The sequence below is a fragment of the Emys orbicularis genome, chromosome 15 (genome assembly GCF_028017835.1).
Source record: "Emys orbicularis isolate rEmyOrb1 chromosome 15, rEmyOrb1.hap1, whole genome shotgun sequence".
In the NCBI taxonomy this organism is placed as follows: Eukaryota; Metazoa; Chordata; order Testudines; family Emydidae; genus Emys; species Emys orbicularis.
Window position 1 is genome coordinate 17,117,009 of NC_088697.1, and position 17,359 is coordinate 17,134,367.

The window sequence follows — 17,359 nt, forward strand, 5'->3', positions numbered from 1 at the left end:
GTCGCCCAGCGCTCTAAGGGGACACGGTCATCTGCTCCGAATGCCTACCAGCTTCCCTGCAAAAATCACCTTCGATTTGGAGCTGGACGGAAAGGACACCCCGGAGGACCTACAACACGATGGCTGGATGCTGTCGACAGACACCTGTCCCTCACTGGCATCCTGCCCTGTCACGCGCCAGATTTGGCTCATCATGGAGTCGCAAACACGTTCAGGGATCTCTACGCTGGCCAAGCTACTAGACAATCACAATGATCCCTTCTGGCCTTCGAATCCATGACTCTAGGAATCCGCATGGCCCCTCCCTGTCCTCTGGGGCCAGTCAGGGCCCTGCTCAGCACCCGTGTAAGGGGATGTCTGCGATTGCAGTACGGGCAGATCTAGCTAGATCGAAGCTACCTCGGGGAACAGCAGCAGCGAAGTTGCGGCAGCACCAGCAGAGAATGTACCCGGGGTCCTGGGTGGGCAGGGCTAGCCTATACCACCCCCATGCTGCCCTGGCTTCACTACTGCTGTTACCCGACCTTGCTTTGATCTAGCTAGATCTGCCCTTTCTGCAAACACACCTGCAGCTGCAGTGTAGACAGACTCATAGGCTTGAAAGTTATATCGGCATAGCTACGTCAGTCAGGGGTGTGAACCAACCACACCCTGACCGGGGTAGCTCTGCCCACCTAACCCCCGGAGTAGACACAGCTATGCTGACAGAAGAGGGCTTCCATTGACGTTGTCAGGCTGTCTGGAGTGGCTCACAACCATGAGTGCCAACCCAGGACAGACTGGCACAAACCAGGGCACAAACCCCAAACTGGTGCTGTGTTTCACAGTTAGAATTCACCAACCCAGTGACAAGTGTGAACTCCTCCAACACTGTAACAGCCTAACCATGGAGTCACAGACAGTCCCCTTGGGCACTCCAGTCCATCTTGCTTTTGTGATAGATGGTCCCTTACACCAAAAACCACAACACTCAGGTTATCTCCAGTCACAAAGGACAAGTCACTTACCCCAGGTCAGTGACGCCTCAGATCTCAAACCCAAGACAACGGCTGTAGCCAATCCTATAATAAACTAACTAAAGATTTATTGGAGAAGAAAAAGACAGGGTTAAGGACAGGGTTAAAGCAGTAAACACACACACAAATGAGTTACAGTTTTAGGTTCTAAAAGGTAACAGAAGTTTCTATAATCAGCAAGCTCTATATGGCCTCTCTCTTGCGTACCCTTAGAAGTCTTTGCCCCGCACAGTTCAAGCAGCATAGAGATAAAGTTCCTTCTGGCCAGGCATTTTTATTCCCTTCCCCCAGAGTTCGAAGGGATAGGACGAGCACGTCTACTCTTCAGGGATATGAGGGGAGCAATCAGCGAAGTCTTTCGTGCACTGATGTCCCACAATGGCTTGTCTGGTGTCTGTAGACCTTTTGTGTGAGCAGCAGATAACACCTCTTGTGGTGAATGAGTATTTCACACCTGGCCGTGCTTCCTCATGACTCGGGGCTTTGCAGGTTCATAGCAAACGGTTCTCTAGTTACAGAGAAAATACGTAAATGTTGCCCTATAACATGGGATACAGATGTTATATGTGAGATTAACACATGCAGCAACTCACAAGCATGTCATAAAGTCCCAACACCGAACACATTATAGCTCTAACGTCCGTTGTAACAATGCTAACACACTGGTGAGCCAGGCTGGTTTCCAGCTGGGCATTTGTCAGGGAGGCCGGGGAGCCTTGGCGTGAGCTGGCACCTGGCCTGGCAGTGTTGCACACATAGCTAATGTTCTCTTCTGCCAACGTTGGCTGCATCTACGGGACACGGCTGTGCCGGGATAGCTGTGCTGGTGTAGTCTCTGCAGTGTGGATGTACCCCAAGCCGGGGCAGCCTGGGGGCCCTAGGAAGCGAATAGCTGTGGCGCAGCGTGCACCACCCCGTCCCAGCGGTGCTGGGGGCAGAGCAGGGCAGGCCGGGGGGACTGCGCAGGGGGATTCCCAGGCTCAGTCACAGAGTGAAGTCAGGGTGGGGACTGGGCCCAAAACCTCCTCACAGGCTCCTCCATGCTTGGTGACAAGTCCAATGCAGCAGCCACTGTCGCGGGCCAGATTCCAGGCACCACCACTGGCTTCAGTGGGCTCACCCCCGTCTGCACAGCTCCAGCTGAGAGCAGGTCTGGCCTGAGAGGGGCCCCGAGGAGAGGGGCAGCTCTGGTTATTCCCCACCACTGTCCCACTGCTCACCCCTCCTCTCCTTCTCCCCCAGAGCTGCAGCAGGCGCACAGCACCCCTGTGCTGTCACCCAGCCTCCCGGCATACTCCACCAGCCCTAGCAGAGCGCCCAGCACCAGCAGCTCAGGAAAGCGTCACGCAGGCAAAGGTGAGCAAAGCCGCGGCCTGCCCCACGGACCCTCCTCCAGCCCTGGTCCCAGAGCGCTGAGGCTGCAGCACCAGACCAGGCTGCCCTTCCCCAGTAGCCTGGGGGCTGGAAGGGAGGGGCGCTGGGGAAGGTCAGGACACCTGGAACTCCAGCTCTGCAAGGCAGCAGTGGGGTGCAGAAGAATTTCCTGGGTGCTCTGCAGGCCTGTGAGTGCTATGGGACCTTGTGGGACACTGCAGGAAGTTTGGGGGAGATTGGGTTCACCCATGGGGCCCTGTCGTAGTCTGGGAGGTGCACGGGGGGCTGTTAGCCTACAAGGCTCTCTGGGGGGGAGGCTGTGTTAGCGGAGGAGGTGGTGCTGGACGGCTGCATTAGTGGCAGGAGTCTCTGGGCACTTTGTTAGTGGGAGGTCTGGGGGGCTGTGTTAGCAGGCGTGTCTCTGGGGGTCTGTGTTACCCTCTGGAGCTCTTGGGCTGGGGAGTGTCTGGGGGGCTGCATTAGTGGGGGAGTTTCTGGGGGGCTGTGTTACCCTGTGGAACTCTCCGGTGGGGGGCAGGGGATGTAATATTCCCTGGTCTTCCGTGAACCTCTGGCCATGAAACCAGGGCCTTCCCCCTCCACACACTGCGGCTGGCTGGAGCCATTTGCTGGCATCGCTTCCCCGACAGTTGGTGGAGAAGCCCGGGGGCCAGCCTACTTGGCCCCCACTGGGGCTCATGCCTGGCCAGGGAACTCAAAGGCTGGGCTTGTCTGGGGCCTGGAGACTCAGCCTCCTCTGCTGCTCCCTAGGGACTCTCACAGGCCCCCCATCTCTCCCCTCGGGTACCCCCAGGCCCCTCTCCTGCTCCTCTGTACACCCCACCCCCACCCCCTCACACTGCCAGACGCTCGGGCTCCCCCAGCTGCCCTCATCCTTCGGCACTTGCCCCCTCACTGTCCACATGCTCCTGCTCCACCTTGTCCCCCAGGGCTGGTCCCCCTCTGCCGCCCTGGCCCCACTCTCCCAGAGGCTGGGGGCAAGCAAGGGGAAGGTGTGGGAGCCTTGTGAGGTCTGCATGGCCTGGGGAGCTGCACTGGGAACCGTGGCCAGGTGCTGCCATCCCAGGCCGGGCCCCAGCGAGGGACAGCGGGATATCTGGCCTGCAGCTGGGGGCATGTCCCTGGCCTCTTGCTGCTGGCCCTGGCCACTGAGTGAGGTGGATTCCTTCCTTGGAGCATCTCTTGCCCTAGCTGCAGACACCTTCCTCCAATGCCACGGACCACGCTGAGCAGAGCCACCCTACCCAGAGGCACCTCTGAGATGGCAGCCTGGGCTGGCCTAGGGCAGAGCTGGCAGCATCCAGGCCTGGGCAAGATGAGGAGACTGGCAGGAGAAAAGGAGGCGATTCTGTAAGCCACCTCCCTGGGGCTCCAGGCCCGTCCGGGGGACGGCAAACGCCTGGGGGCAGGGCTGGAGTCTGTTACCCCCTTCCTGACCGTCCCCATGCCTGGGCTGCTGTGAACAGTTTGGAAATCCATTGCCTCTCCTGCGCTCCGTGCGGCGCTGAGCCAGCCAGGGCGGCCATGTCTAGATCTCACTGCCCAGCCACGTAGGGCATCACTGCCCAGTGGAGAGACCAGCCGGAGTGGCTCTGCATTCTGCCAGGGCTTGCACTACTAGAGAATCGGCAGCAGGGGGCACCAGCGCCCCACGCACAGCCGCCAGCCGGGGCTCTTCAGTAGGGAATCCCCCAGCCCGGCCCTGCCCAGTGCTCATCCTACTGCACCCCTAGCTCTGCCCCCCAGCCACGGGGATGCAGAGTGGCTATGCTAGTGCTGCAGGAGGGACGGGGGGGGGGAGGCACTATGCTGGGCGCTGCCCCTCCAGCCACTCACTAGGGCTGCTCCCCCATTCGGCACACCCCGTGGCTGGGAGTGGGGCTTGCAGCCCCAAAGGCAGGGCGGGCTGGGCTGCTGGGCCCGCCTGCTGGGACTGAGTAATGGGTCCAGACTGGGTCTGGCTCGGTTTCAGCCCCACAAGGTCCAAACCCCAAGTCAGGCCCCAGACATCAGACACTGACCCCCACATCATGATATTTTTTAAAAAGAGAAATCCTGTGGTGGGGGGCTGGCCCCCGGGCTGGGAACAGTCGGCCCCCTGCTGAGCTGGGCTGCATTCAATGTCGTGCCCTCCAGGGGAACCGCTCACAGCCCGGCAGCAATGCCCTGAGGCAGCCCATCCCCTGCAGGCACAACCAGTCGACTGGGAGAGCGCTACATGTATTAAATCCACTTCTGTTCTTCCTGGGGCTCACCGGGCAGGGGCTGTCCCTCCCTGCATGTCTTCCCCCCCCCCCCCCCAGGCGCTTTCAGCCGCAAACACTGTCTGCCCCCACCCCTGCTTTTCAAGGCACAGCCCCAGGAACCAGGCTACAACCACTAAACATGCAACAGAAAACCAACATTTCTGCAACATCCCAGGTCCCATCAGCTCACAATGCTGTGATGTAAAACCCCTCCAGCAGTAAAGCAGGGCCTTGCCCCAGCTGTTATACAAAGGGAAATGCTGTGTGGCAGAGCAGCTGGGCTTTGGCTCTTTTAGACTTAAAGACTTGGCTTCTCCTCCCAGCTCTGCCTGGCCTGCGGTGACCGTGGACAAGCTGCCCGTTAGCATCGCTGTAAAACTGGTGAGATGTGGAACCTTGGCTCAGAATCAGGGCAGTGAAGGGCACAGAAATAGTAACAGGAGCCGCTGGCACGTGGCCTCTGGTTTGCAGTTCAGCCCCTTCCACCGTGGCTGTGGTCCCCGGCTCCCTTCCTTTGCTTCCAACAGTCATGTGACGGCCGCAGGTCTGCGCATCGCCACGAGACCCCTGCAGCAGGGGTCAGTATAGTCCTGCTCCCGCACTGGCACCATGGCCCACAGGAGAAACGTGTGGGGGGGGGGGCAGGCTCAGCTCTGGCCCCCTGCCATAGCGATCCCCGACAGAGAGGGTGTTTAGCTGGTGGGTTGAGCCTGTCTCAAACTCATCCACAGCTTTTATGTAACCCTTGCTCCGACCTCGCTCGGTGTTACAGCTGTCGGCTACGTTCTGTACCAGCCGGTGAACTGCTGGCTTGAGACACTCACCCAGGGCAGTCTGTGGCAGAGCTGGGAGCTGACCCCCAGGCGGGCTCCCAAGAGCCAGGCTAGCGCTCTACCCACTGGGCCACGCTGCCTCTCCGAGGGGAGTGCAAATCCTCAGAGGGAGGAGGCTCCCCCAAGCAGCGATTCAGACTCTCTGCCCCCAATGCCTGTTGGCTCTGCTCTAGGCACAGCTCAGCTGTCTCGTCTCTATATTCTTTGAGAACCTCCAAATCGCTGGGCATGTGGAGCCCTTAGGAGCCCCACCTTGCTGAGGGCTTTGCAACCAGCTCTCGGGGGGGGAGGCATGAGCAGCTGTGCATCATAGGGAGGTTGGGGGGCCTGTTACCCCGCCCCTGTGCAGTCAATTGCACCCACAAAAACTGACTTATATTTTTCCCCATGGGTGCTCCATCCCCGCTCCACCCTGAGTCCCCATCCCCACTCTGCCCCTGAGCCCCCTCCCTCACTCTGCCTCTTCCTGCCCCCTCCCGCCACCCTGCCCTTGATCCGCCTCTTCCTGCCCCAGCTCCGCCCCCGGCCAACCCATTGCTCGCTGCTGTCCGCCTTCTCCCAAGTGCCACCTGCCAGCCGCAAAACAGCTGATCGATGGCCCTGCCAAACAGCTCTGGCTGGTGGGTGCTGAGCACCCTCGATGTATTTTCTGTGGGTGCTTGAGCCCCGGAGCACCCCCGGCGTCGGCGCCCATGCTTGCACCAATGTGAAATGACCGCACTACCATTGTGATCTGGTAGCAGTTGCACTGGGGCGCGGCGCTCGGTACAGGGGTTTGCAGGGTTAGCTGCTCTCTGGTCTGGGGCTGTGTAGCTGGCTGGGCCTGGTCTTTGCCGTGACGCCGGGTGGAACGCCAGCAGACAGGCTGATCTCAGCTGCAGGGCCTTCTCAGAGTCTGGCAGTTGCCTGGTGAGGCAAGGCTGCCATTGAGAGCAGGTATCCTTGTGAGCCACACAGCTCTGCAGTCCCCTCTACCTTTCCCTCCAGCCCCGGGTGCTTAAATCCTCTGCAGTCATTCCAGAGGCAGCGTCTGCAAGGAAGGGGCTGTGGCTGAATCGGTCGCTCTGGGAGAACATCCTGGGCTTTTCATCCCTGACCCAGAGCTCATTACGGAGTGGCTAGAGGCTGCCCAGCCACAGAGCGAGAGACAGCCCTTGCCCCAAAGAGCCCAAAAAGATGCAGCCTGCCCAGGGCACGAACAAGAATGCTGTAGGCCACGCCAGGGCTCCAGCAAACCTGCAGAGGGACCAGTGCTGTTGTATCTTCCAGCCGCAGGTGGTCCTTGTCTCCTATATGGATTGTAGGGGGTCTTTGGACACACATTCTGCCTCCCCTCGCACGGCCTTTGCGCCAGCCTGCGCATCTTGCCCCACTCCCACTTGCTAGCTGTGGGGCCCGTCTGACGCCGGCACGCTTCCCTTCGGCAGCTCTCTTCAGCCTGGTCCCTGGCAATGTGACTGGCGGGAGGGGGTCCCAGGGTGGTTTGGAGTCTCTTCGGCAGGTTCTATCGGGCCCCAGCCCTCAAACTGTGTGGGCTCCTCCCACACCGCCACTGCCTGCCTGTCTAACTGAGTGTCCATCGCCTTGGGTCAGCCAGGCCAGGATCCAGCCCTTCTGCTGCTCATTCTGGCCCTGCATTGCCCCAGCCAGAGGCGGATTAAGGTTTCCTGGGGCCCTGAGCCGGAACAAGTGGAGGGCCCCTCATAAGTTCCTGCTAAGCTGCGTGGCCACACAGGAGGCCACCAAGAGCCACGCATTGAGGCTCCCCCAGCCCCGGGGTTGTGGCACAGGGAGGAGACACGCCTCTCCCCCCCCAGCTCCAGGGCTGCAACAGGGAGAGAGGGAGATCTCCCCGGCCCCACCTCAGAGCCCGCACCCCAAACCCCTCATCCCCTGCCCCACACCAGAGCCCGCACCCCCAGCCGGAGCCCTCACCCCCCTGCACCCTAACCCCCTGCCCCAGCCCTTAGCCCCCTCCCACACGCTGGACCACTCGGTCCCACCCCGGCCACACATCACCTCCATATTGGTGCACACAGCAAAATTCATTCCGCACATGGATGGGAAAATTAAAGGGAACATTGGGCCCCTCCCCACCCCTTCCGCCTGCAGCCCTGCCCCCGTTCCACCCCTTTCTGCCTCTTCCCCCTGGTCTGCCCCACCCAGGGTCCCCCCCATTCTGCTCCCCCATTGCAGCCCCCCACCCCCTTTTGCTCCTTTCTGCCCACCGCCCCTGCAGCCCCAAGACCAGAGAAGCTCTCTCCCCATGCCATGGCCCCAGGGCTGCAGAAGGGAGTGAGAGCTCCTCCAGTCCCAGGGCCTTAGGGTGGTCCGGGGACTGGGGCTTCCCCCACCATCCTCCACACTTCTGCAGGGGACCAGGGTCGGGGCACTGGGGCGTCTCCCGCCCCGCCTGGCGCTTCTGCTGGAGAGCGGGGTCGGGCGTGGGGGGCTTTCCCTGCCGCCCCGTGGTTTCTGCCAGGGACAGGGTGGGGGGCGTTGGGGTTTCCCCCACCCAGGGGCTTCTGACGGGGATGGGCTCAGTGACTGCTGCGTGAAGGGCTTCCCCCATCACATGGCTTCTGCCGGGGACAGGGTTGGGGGATGTTGTGGGGGGGCTTCCCCTGTCCCGCGGTTTCTGCCAGGGACAGGGACCAGAGCCGCTGGGGGGTTGCTGCCGGTGAGTGGGGTCGGGACGTGGGGGCTTTCCCCATCCCGCCCAGCAGGCGGCCAGGGCTCCAGGCTCCCTCTGCATGGTGGATTTTTTCCAGGCGCCCCCCAGTTGGCTAACCCACCATTGGCCCCAGTGCCCCTGCCCCCTCTCAGACTCCCGTGGCACACCTGGTCCGAGGGGATCAGCCTCACAGCGTATCAGTGCCATCGGATCTCCCAGCCAGGGACGCTGCCATGTTCACTGGAGCCTGGCGAGGTGCTGCTGGGATGCCAAGGAAATGGGCTTTTCATACGGGAAGGAGGCCAAGCAGTCTCTGGCACTTACCAGATGTAAAGGTGGCTGCAGGAGACTCCACGGCCCAGAGTCCTTGGTGCATCTCTGTGGCGCTCAGGGACAGGCAGAGGGATGTTTCCTGGGGAGGGGAGGGTTTCTGCCTGGGTTTCTCTGCAGTAGAGACATCAGGGCTGGCCTTCCCTGGTTTGTTGGTCTTTCCTGGATGGCGCCAAGGTGAGGCTGGGGGCTGTCAGAGGCCTAGGGATGCCGGTTCCCAGCACCAAACCAAACACAGAGTCTGATATGAATCCCTTCACTGCCTATCAACCCGGCTTCACCTCGTCGCTGCGCTCACAGCATGTCCCAGCGAGCCGCCGGGCCCAGGCCCAGCTGATCATCCAACGTAACCAACAAGCAGAAAAAGCCCTTGAGCCCCTGAGACTCCCAGCCCTTCCGTCATCCGACAGAAGAGCCCGGAGCCCACATTTGTAGGGCGCCTGTAAAGGGTGGGAGGTAGCTCTGAGACGTCGGGCGCACCTGCGGCGGCACTACGATTCCCCAGCCCTGCTTTGAAGGGTGAGCTGGCAGTGAGCAGGAGCTGTGAGCCCAGGCCCGAAGGGCGGGGTGCTCAACCACGCGGACGGGGAGCACTCTGCAAAGCCGAGGAGTGCAGGGAACACCTACAGACCAAAGGGGCCGGCCAGCCTGCGGTGCAGGGGACCGTGAAGAAGCATCGCCTAGGTGCTTTGATCTGCTAAGAGCAGCTGAGGTTGAGAGAAGGGCTCATGCCTTGTGAGGAATCTCATTGCTTGTCGCTCCTTCCCCACAGCTGGTGGAGCTGCCATGTGCCGAGTGGTTAATGTGCCTTTGTTCTCTCTTCTGGGCCCATGTGGTTCCCCCCGTTGGGATCGGATCGGACCGGGGGGGGGGGCAGTGACAGGAGACAGATAACACCTAGCAACTGGCTTAGGAGCAAATAGGAACGGCTACGGGGGCTGGCCAAACACTGCTCCCCAAGTGACAGCCTTTCAGCATCTGTGTGGAATAACACAGGGAGCAAAAAGGACAGTATCATAGAATATCAGGGTTGGAAGGGACCTCAGGAGGTCATCTAGTCCAACCCCCTGCTCAAAGCAGGACCAATTCCCAACTAAATCATCCCAGCCAGGGCTTTGTCAGGCCTGACCTTAAAAACCTCTAAGGAAGGAGATTCCACCACCTCCCTAGGTAACGCATTCCAGTGCTTCACCACCCTCCTAGTGAAATAGTGTTTCCTAATATCCAACCTAGACCTCCCCCACTGCAACTTGAGACCATTGCGTCTTGTTCTGTCATCTGCCACCACTGAGAACAGTCTAGCTCTATCCTCTTTGGAACCCCCCTTCAGGTAGTTGAAAGCAGCTATCAAATCCCCCCTCACTCTTCTCTTCTGGAGACTAAACAATCCCAGTTCCCTCAGCCTCAGTAGTTATGGTTAGGCTGATTTAGTTGGGGATTGGTCCTGCTTTGAGCAGGGGGTTGGATTAGATGACCTCCTGAGGTCCCTTCCAACCCTGATATTCTATGATTCTAGGCTGACCAGATAGCAAGTGTGAAAAATCGGGACGGGAGTGGGAGGTAATAGGAGCCTATATAAGAAAAAGCCCCAAATATCAGGACTGTCCCTATAAAATCAGGACATCTGGTCACCCTAGTTATGGTCCGTCCGTGGCGGGTGTGTGTGTGTCACACAAAGCCTCCCTGAATGGCCATCAAAGACAATTCTTTTCAGCTGCATTGGAAATGAGACAGGGCATCCCCGGGGTGGTGGAAGAGATAGTGTCTGCTGGCCGGGTGAGGAGAGCCGGCCTCGGAGCTCAGGAGGCGGCTTGTGGGCGAGGGGCAGCCTCTGCCCATGATCCTCATGCCTCGGCGAGGGGCTGGCAGGGTCCGGGCAGGAGGGGGCTGAGTGCAGTCTAAAGGCACAGATGGACAAGGCAGGGACGTCAGCAATGTACCCTTAGGTCCCTGCTGCTAGAGGAGGGAATGGCAGCCTCGGGCCAGGGTCCATGTCTCTAGCTCCCCTGGTGCCACAGACCACGTTATTCACCCTTGTATTGCGTCCATCTTCTGCATGTATCTGTGCAGGGAGCAGGCTGCCGGCATGTGGGGCAGAGCCTGTGCTGTGTGAGAGGAGAAGGTCCCAGGGGGAAATCGGCACTGGGAAAGGCCTGTACTAGGTTGGAGGAGGCCTAGCACGGCTTGCCAGCCATAAGCCTGTAGAGGGGGCAGATGAGAGAGACCCACGGCAAGCTGGCCCCCAACCAACAGGACAACAGTTCCCATCTGCCAGGGCCAGTCTTGGGCTTCCCATTGCACTGAATGAAAAGATTAGGCGTTTGTGCACATGTAGCCTGCCTGCCACCAGGCCTCCGAACAGCCTCAGTATCCGCTGTGTGCGGTCGCTGAGGGTCCGTTGGCTGGGCTGCTTACCCGGATGCTCCTTGGGATTTCAGCCTGAGGCACTGGGGAGCTGAGCTGCTGGAACCTGGTCAGGGGGTGGGTTGACTGGGGGATAAAGGGGTTACATGGGGACTGTTGGGTAGGTTAGTGGAGCAGGTGGGTAGGAAGTGGCTAGGGGACTGGTGGGTGGGTTAGTGGGTTGCAGGGAGCTGGTGGGTAGGAAGTGGGCTAGGGGACTGGTGGGTAGGTTAGTGGGTTGCGGGGAGCAGGTGGGTAGGAAGTGGGCTAGGGGACTGGTGGGTGGGTTAGTGGGTTGCGGGGAGCTGGTGGGTAGGAAGTGGGCTAGGGGACTGGTGGGTAGGTTAGTTGGTTGCGGGGAGCTGGTGGGTAGGTTAGTGGAGCAGGTGGGTAGGAAGTGGGCTAGGGGACTGGTGGGTGGGTTAGTGGGTTGCAGGGAGCTGGTGGGTAGGAAGTGGGCTAGGGGACTGGTGGGTAGGTTAGTGGGTTGCGGGGAGCAGGTGGGTAGGAAGTGGGCTAGGGGACTGGTGGGTGGGTTAGTGGGTTGCGGGGAGCTGGTGGGTAGGAAGTGGGCTAGGGGACTGGTGGGTAGGTTAGTTGGTTGCGGGGAGCTGGTGGGTAGGTTAGTGGAGCAGGTGGGTAGGAAGTGGGCTAGGGGACTGGTGGGTGGGTTAGTGGGTTGCAGGGAGCTGGTGGGTAGGAAGTGGGCTAGGGGACTGGTGGGTAGGTTAGTGGGTTGCGGGGAGCAGGTGGGTAGGAAGTGGGCTAGGGGACTGGTGGGTGGGTTAGTGGGTTGCGGGGAGCTGGTGGGTAGGAAGTGGGCTAGGGGACTGGTGGGTAGGTTAGTTGGTTGCGGGGAGCTGGTGGGTAGGTTAGTGGAGCAGGTGGGTAGGAAGTGGGCTAGGGGACTGGTGGGTGGGTTAGTGGGTTGCGGGGAGCAGGTGGGTAGGAAGTGGGCTAGGGGACTGGTGGGTGGGTTAGTGGGTTGCGGGGAGCTGGTGGGTAGGAAGTGGGCTAGGGGACTGGTGGGAGGGTTAGTGGGTTGTGGGGAGCAGGTGGGTAGGAAGTGGGCTAGGGGACTGGTGGGTGGGTTAGTGGGTTGCGGGGAGCAGGTGGGTAGGAAGCGGGCTAGGGGACTGGTGGGTGGGTTAGTGGGTTGCGGGGAGCTGGTGGGTAGGAAGTGGGCTAGGGGACTGGTGGGTGGGTTAGTGGGTTGTGGGGAGCAGGTGGGTAGGAAGCGGGCTAGGGGACTGGTGGGTGGGTTAGTGGGTTGCGGGGAGCAGGTGGGTAGGAAGCGGGCTAGGGGACTGGTGGGTGGGTTAGTGGGTTGCGGGGAGCTGGTGGGTAGGAAGTGGGCTAGGGGACTGGTGGGAGGGTTAGTGGGTTGCGGGGAGCAGGTGGGTAGGAAGTGGGCTAGGGGACTGGTGGGTGGGTTAGTGGGTTGCGGGGAGCAGGTGGGTAGGAAGTGGGCTAGGGGACTGGTGGGTGGGTTAGTGGGTTGCGGGGAGCTGGTGGGTAGGTTAGTGGGCTTGGGGACTGGTGGGTAGGTTAGTGGGTTGCGGGGAGCTGGTGGGTAGGAAGTGGGCTAGGGGACTGGTGGGTAGGTTAGTGGGTTGCGGGGAGCTGGTGGGTAGGAAGTGGGCTACGGGACTGGTGGGAGGGTTAGTGGGTTGCGGGGAGCTGGTGGGTAGGAAGTGGGCTAGGGGACTGGTGGGTAGGTTAGTTGGTTGCGGGGAGCTGGTGGGTAGGTTAGTGGGCTCAGGGCCATCCTTAGGCATATGCAGCATATGCAGCTGCATAGGGCACCATGACATTTGGGGCACCAAATTGCCCCTAATTTCATGGTGCCCTAGGCTGCTGCGTGCTGCATATGTGGCAGCAAAAGCCCCAGCGACCAGCCCTACCCCTCAGCCCTAGGGGTGTGTGGGGCCCGGGACAACTCCCTCCGCCCTGCCTCTTACCCTTCCCCCCTGCTCCGCCCCCGGCCCACCCCCATTCCACCTCTTCCCCCAGCGACCCCACACTCACCGGCAGCGGTGGGAAGCGGAGCAACCTGGCCCCAGCCCGCTCTACTCCGCCAGCTCCCAGCCGCAGCGCTCCGCTTCCCGCCGCCGGTGAGTGCGGGGAAAGGCTGGGGCCAGGCTGCTCTGCTTCCCGCCGCTGCCAGTGAGTCAGGGGGGGGGATCCCTTCCCCCAAACCCCCTCCCCCGAGCAACACGGCTGGGACCGGGGCGAGGGAAGCAGAGCGGGCTGCTCCTGGCCTCCCACTAATCCCCTGGGCCACTCTGGGCCTGTGGGGCCCCTAAAAGTGGCCCCCACAGCTCCTGCCTCCCAGACACTGGGGGGGCTGGGGCCCCACACAGCCCCCCATGGGGGGGGGGCTGCATAGGGCACCCAAATGGCTAGGGACAGCCCTGAGTGGGCTGGGGCCAGTGGGTAGGTTAGTGGTTTGTGGAGTGGGAATTGGTTGCTTGGTGACTGTAGGTAGGTCAGTCTCTTGGGAGACTGGAGAGTTGGTTGCAGGTAAGTGGACATGTTGGGTGAGGGCTTGGGACATTGGATGGGGAGTTGGTGAAGTTGATGGGGCGTGGCTGATGGGTCAGTTGGTTTCTCGGGCCCGGGGATGTGGTGAAAGGCTGGGTGAGGATCAGTTGGTCAGTAGGGGATAGAGGCCTTGGTGAAGGGCTGGGGGTCAGTCATTCAGTATGGGGCTGGGGAGTTGGTTAGTTGGGAGCCAATGGAAGGGTTGAGGCACTGGGACGTTGGTTGGTGCTGGATGGGAGGTTTGGGCAGCTGGAGAGTTGGTTGGGACCACTGTGATCAATTAATCTGAGTGTACAGCCCAGGCCATAGGACTTCCCTGGATTCTCTTGCTAAAACTAGAGCAGATCTTTCAGAAAAACATCCAGCCTTGATTTAAAAATTGCCCGTGATGGAGAATCCACCATGACTCCTGGTAAATTGTTCCATTGGTTAATCACCCTTCACTGTTAATTTGCTCTTTTGAATTTGTCTAGCATCAGCTTCCAGCCAGTGTATCTTGTTGGGGTAGGTGGGTTGGGTCTGGTTATCTGGGGCCTGTTGGGGTGGTGGGGAGTTGGTTGATGGGCTGGGAGAGGTGGCAGGGGGCTGGGGCCAGGTGGGTGATTGGCAGGTGGGGGGGTGGCAGCGAGCTGGACAGCTGGCTGATCATTTTCTCATGTTTTTATTCCTAGGAGAGGATACCAAAGTGCTGAAAACCTTCAGCTCCCCCAAGCTGCTGCAGTCCAGAGGCTCACTGCACGGAACTGGCACATTGCCCCCCCCTCCAGCTCCTCCCACTCCGCACGGCCCCCAGGGCCAGGGCATGCTGCCAGAGTAAGGGCCTTCTGATTTTATGCTAAGTGCCTGTTTACCCCGCCTTGCCTGCCGGGTGAGCTGTCGGGCGGGGTGGGGGCATCATGCCGGGCGGGGGCTCCAGGAGACGCTTGCAGTGGGAAGTTCGAAGGGGTGTTTCCTGCCCCCTCTCACAGCTGGTTGTCTGGGTCTGGACAGCAGGCGAGTGCCAGACTGTGCTAGACAGACTCTGTTGCCCCAGCCAGTCCCTCTCATACTGGCTCAGGTCCTGACATCTGGCTTCCCATGGGGATGGGGCCCGTGCTGGGCTCGGAGCCAATGGTGGCGGTGGTTGGCTCAGGGATTCCTTTCTGGTGCTTGAGCGTTACCTCGGCCCACCGAGTACCAAGCACAAATCTCTGATGGGGAGCGCACAACCACTCTTGTGTCCAGCACCCCCCATGCCCATTCCTCCGGCAGCACCTAGGACTTGTCACCTGCTGCCCCCACAGCCCTGAAGCTGGCACAGGCAGTGTGTGTAGGGGCCACGGGGGAGTAAAGCCAGGCCCTGCCTTCTACCTTCTTTGTGCTTAAAATGACATAAAGGTCGGTTCCAGAGTGGGATGGGAATCCCCCACTCGCTGTCTATAGGTCGGTTCTGGAGCCAGGCAGGAATCCCCCCTCGCTATCTATAGGTCGGTTCCGGAGCGGGGCGGGAATCCCCCCTCGCTGTCTATAGGTCGGTTCTGGAGCGGGGCAGGAATCCCCCCTCGCTGTCTATAGGTCGGTTCCGGAGCAGGGCGGGAATCCCCCCTTGCTGTCAATAGGTTGGTTCCAGAGCAGGGTGGGAATCCGCCCTCACTATCTATAGGTTGGTTCTCGTTTCCCATGAGGATTCATTTAACTACGTGTCAAATGTGGTTAGGAACTTCCTGGTCCCTCCTCCCCGGCCCTCCAGGCATGGGGTGAGAGTGCCCTCTGTATGGGGGCGGGAGGTGCTGACAGGCCAGGCTAGTGGGCCCACAGGCGCCCTGAGCTTGCCGGCCTTGGGGACGGAAGAACAGGTACTGTGTTCTCTGTGTTAGGAGGATGGAGGGGTTTGTCCAACCCCCAGCTGACAGCGGCCCCTGGACGTTTGCCACAAGTGCTGGGCTTCACACTGCAGAGCGAGGCGCCTTTCATCGCCATGGGAGCCCATGGGTCTGAAGGAGGACCGGGGGGCTCTGGTGCTGAGCAGGACTGGGGGAGACGGGGCAGGCGAGGTCATGACGGGGATGTGCCAGGGCCCAGCATGGCAGGCTCCCCACACTGATGGTGTCTGTGCCTACAGGAGCAGAGACGGAGGGGAGGCAGCCAGGCCTTTCCCAGCTGGAGAGTTGCAGCCAAGCACAGAGAACACCCTTCGGAGTGTGCTGCCCTCACCCTCGCTGCCCTACCGCGCTGCCTCTCCCGCACCCTCGCTCGGCGACGACGGGGAGGCCGTGCTGACACCGGACCAGGTGGCCGCGTACCTGGAGCTCAGCGCGGAGGCCGAGTGCCAGAGGTAAAGGCGCCGGCCAAGCTTGGAATCCCCTCCCCAGCCTGCTGCAAGGCCCAGTGGCCGGGCACAACCTCTTGCTGCACCCACCCTCGTATCACACCCTCCCTCTGCTCCACCAAGCAGGCTGCACACCCACCTGCACACTCACACAGGCCCCTGCACACTCACACCTGCACACTCACACACACCTGCACACTCACACAGACCCCTGCACACACACACAGACCCCTGCACATGCACCCTCACTCACCTGCACACACATGCACACACTCACCCGCACACTCACACCCACCTGCCTGCACACTCGTATACACCTGCCTACACACATCGAGCCACCTGCACACACACCCAAACACACACCTGCACACACACAGTCACCGCCACACACACCTGCCTGCACACACACACCTCTGTGCACACACAGCCACCGGCACACTCCCGCACACAGCCACCTGCACACTCACACACACACACCTGCACACTCACACAGACCCCTGCACACTCACACCTGCACACTCACACACACCTGCACACTCACACAGACCCATGCACACGCACCCTCACTCACCTGCACACACATGCACACACTCACCCGCACACTCACACCCGCCTGCCTGCACACTCGTATATACCTGCCTACACACATCGAGCCACCTGCACACACACCCAAACACACACCTGCACACACACAGTCACCGCCACACACACCTGCCTGCACACACACACCTCTGCACACTCACACATACCTGAACACACACGTACAGCTACCTGCACACACCCCCACACACACCTGCACACACACACACCTGGACACTCACACCCACCCACCTGCATACTCACACAGAGCTGACTACACATACCTGCACACACACACACACACACACACACACCTGCATGCACACAAACGCACCTTCACACTCACACACACACCTGTACAAACAAAGGCACCTGCACTTACACACGCACACCTACACACACACTCTCTCTCTCACACATACACACAACTTTGCACCCACACAGCCACCTGCAGCCACACACACCTGCCTTCACACTCACACACAGCTGCCTGCACCCACACCCACCTACACACAAACACACTTGCACATACACACATCTGCAGACTCTCACACATACCCCTGCACACTCACACACACCCCTGCACACTCACACATACCTGCACACACACATACATCTGCCTACACACACACACACACCCCTGAACATACCCACACACCTGGACACACACACACCCACCTGCATACTCACACACCGCTGCCTACACATACCTGCATGCATGCGCACACACTCACACTCACACACACATACCTGCACACTCACACACAGCTGCCTGCACACACACACACAAACACAACCACCTGCACGCACACACACACAGCCGCCTGCAGGCACACACCCACACCTTCACACTCACACACACACACACACACACACTTGCACACACAAAAGCACCTGCACACTTACACACAGCCACTTACACACACCTGCACACAGACACACCTTTGCACACACACACTGCCACCTGCACACACACCAGCACACTCACACGCAGCCATCTGCACACACCTCACCTGCACACACACCTGCCT

General features: G+C 60.4%; 1 protein-coding gene across 1 annotated transcript in view; it reads left to right on the top strand.

Moving 5' to 3' along the window:
* Positions 1-17,359, top strand: part of ROBO4 (roundabout guidance receptor 4) — a 100,511-nt gene that overhangs the window by 73,025 nt on the left and 10,127 nt on the right. The window contains exons 15-17 of the mRNA XM_065417285.1: positions 2,259-2,372; positions 14,113-14,254; positions 15,543-15,755. Coding sequence (XP_065273357.1) covers positions 2,259-2,372; positions 14,113-14,254; positions 15,543-15,755 — 469 coding nt within the window. The remainder of the gene's footprint in view (positions 1-2,258; positions 2,373-14,112; positions 14,255-15,542; positions 15,756-17,359) is intronic.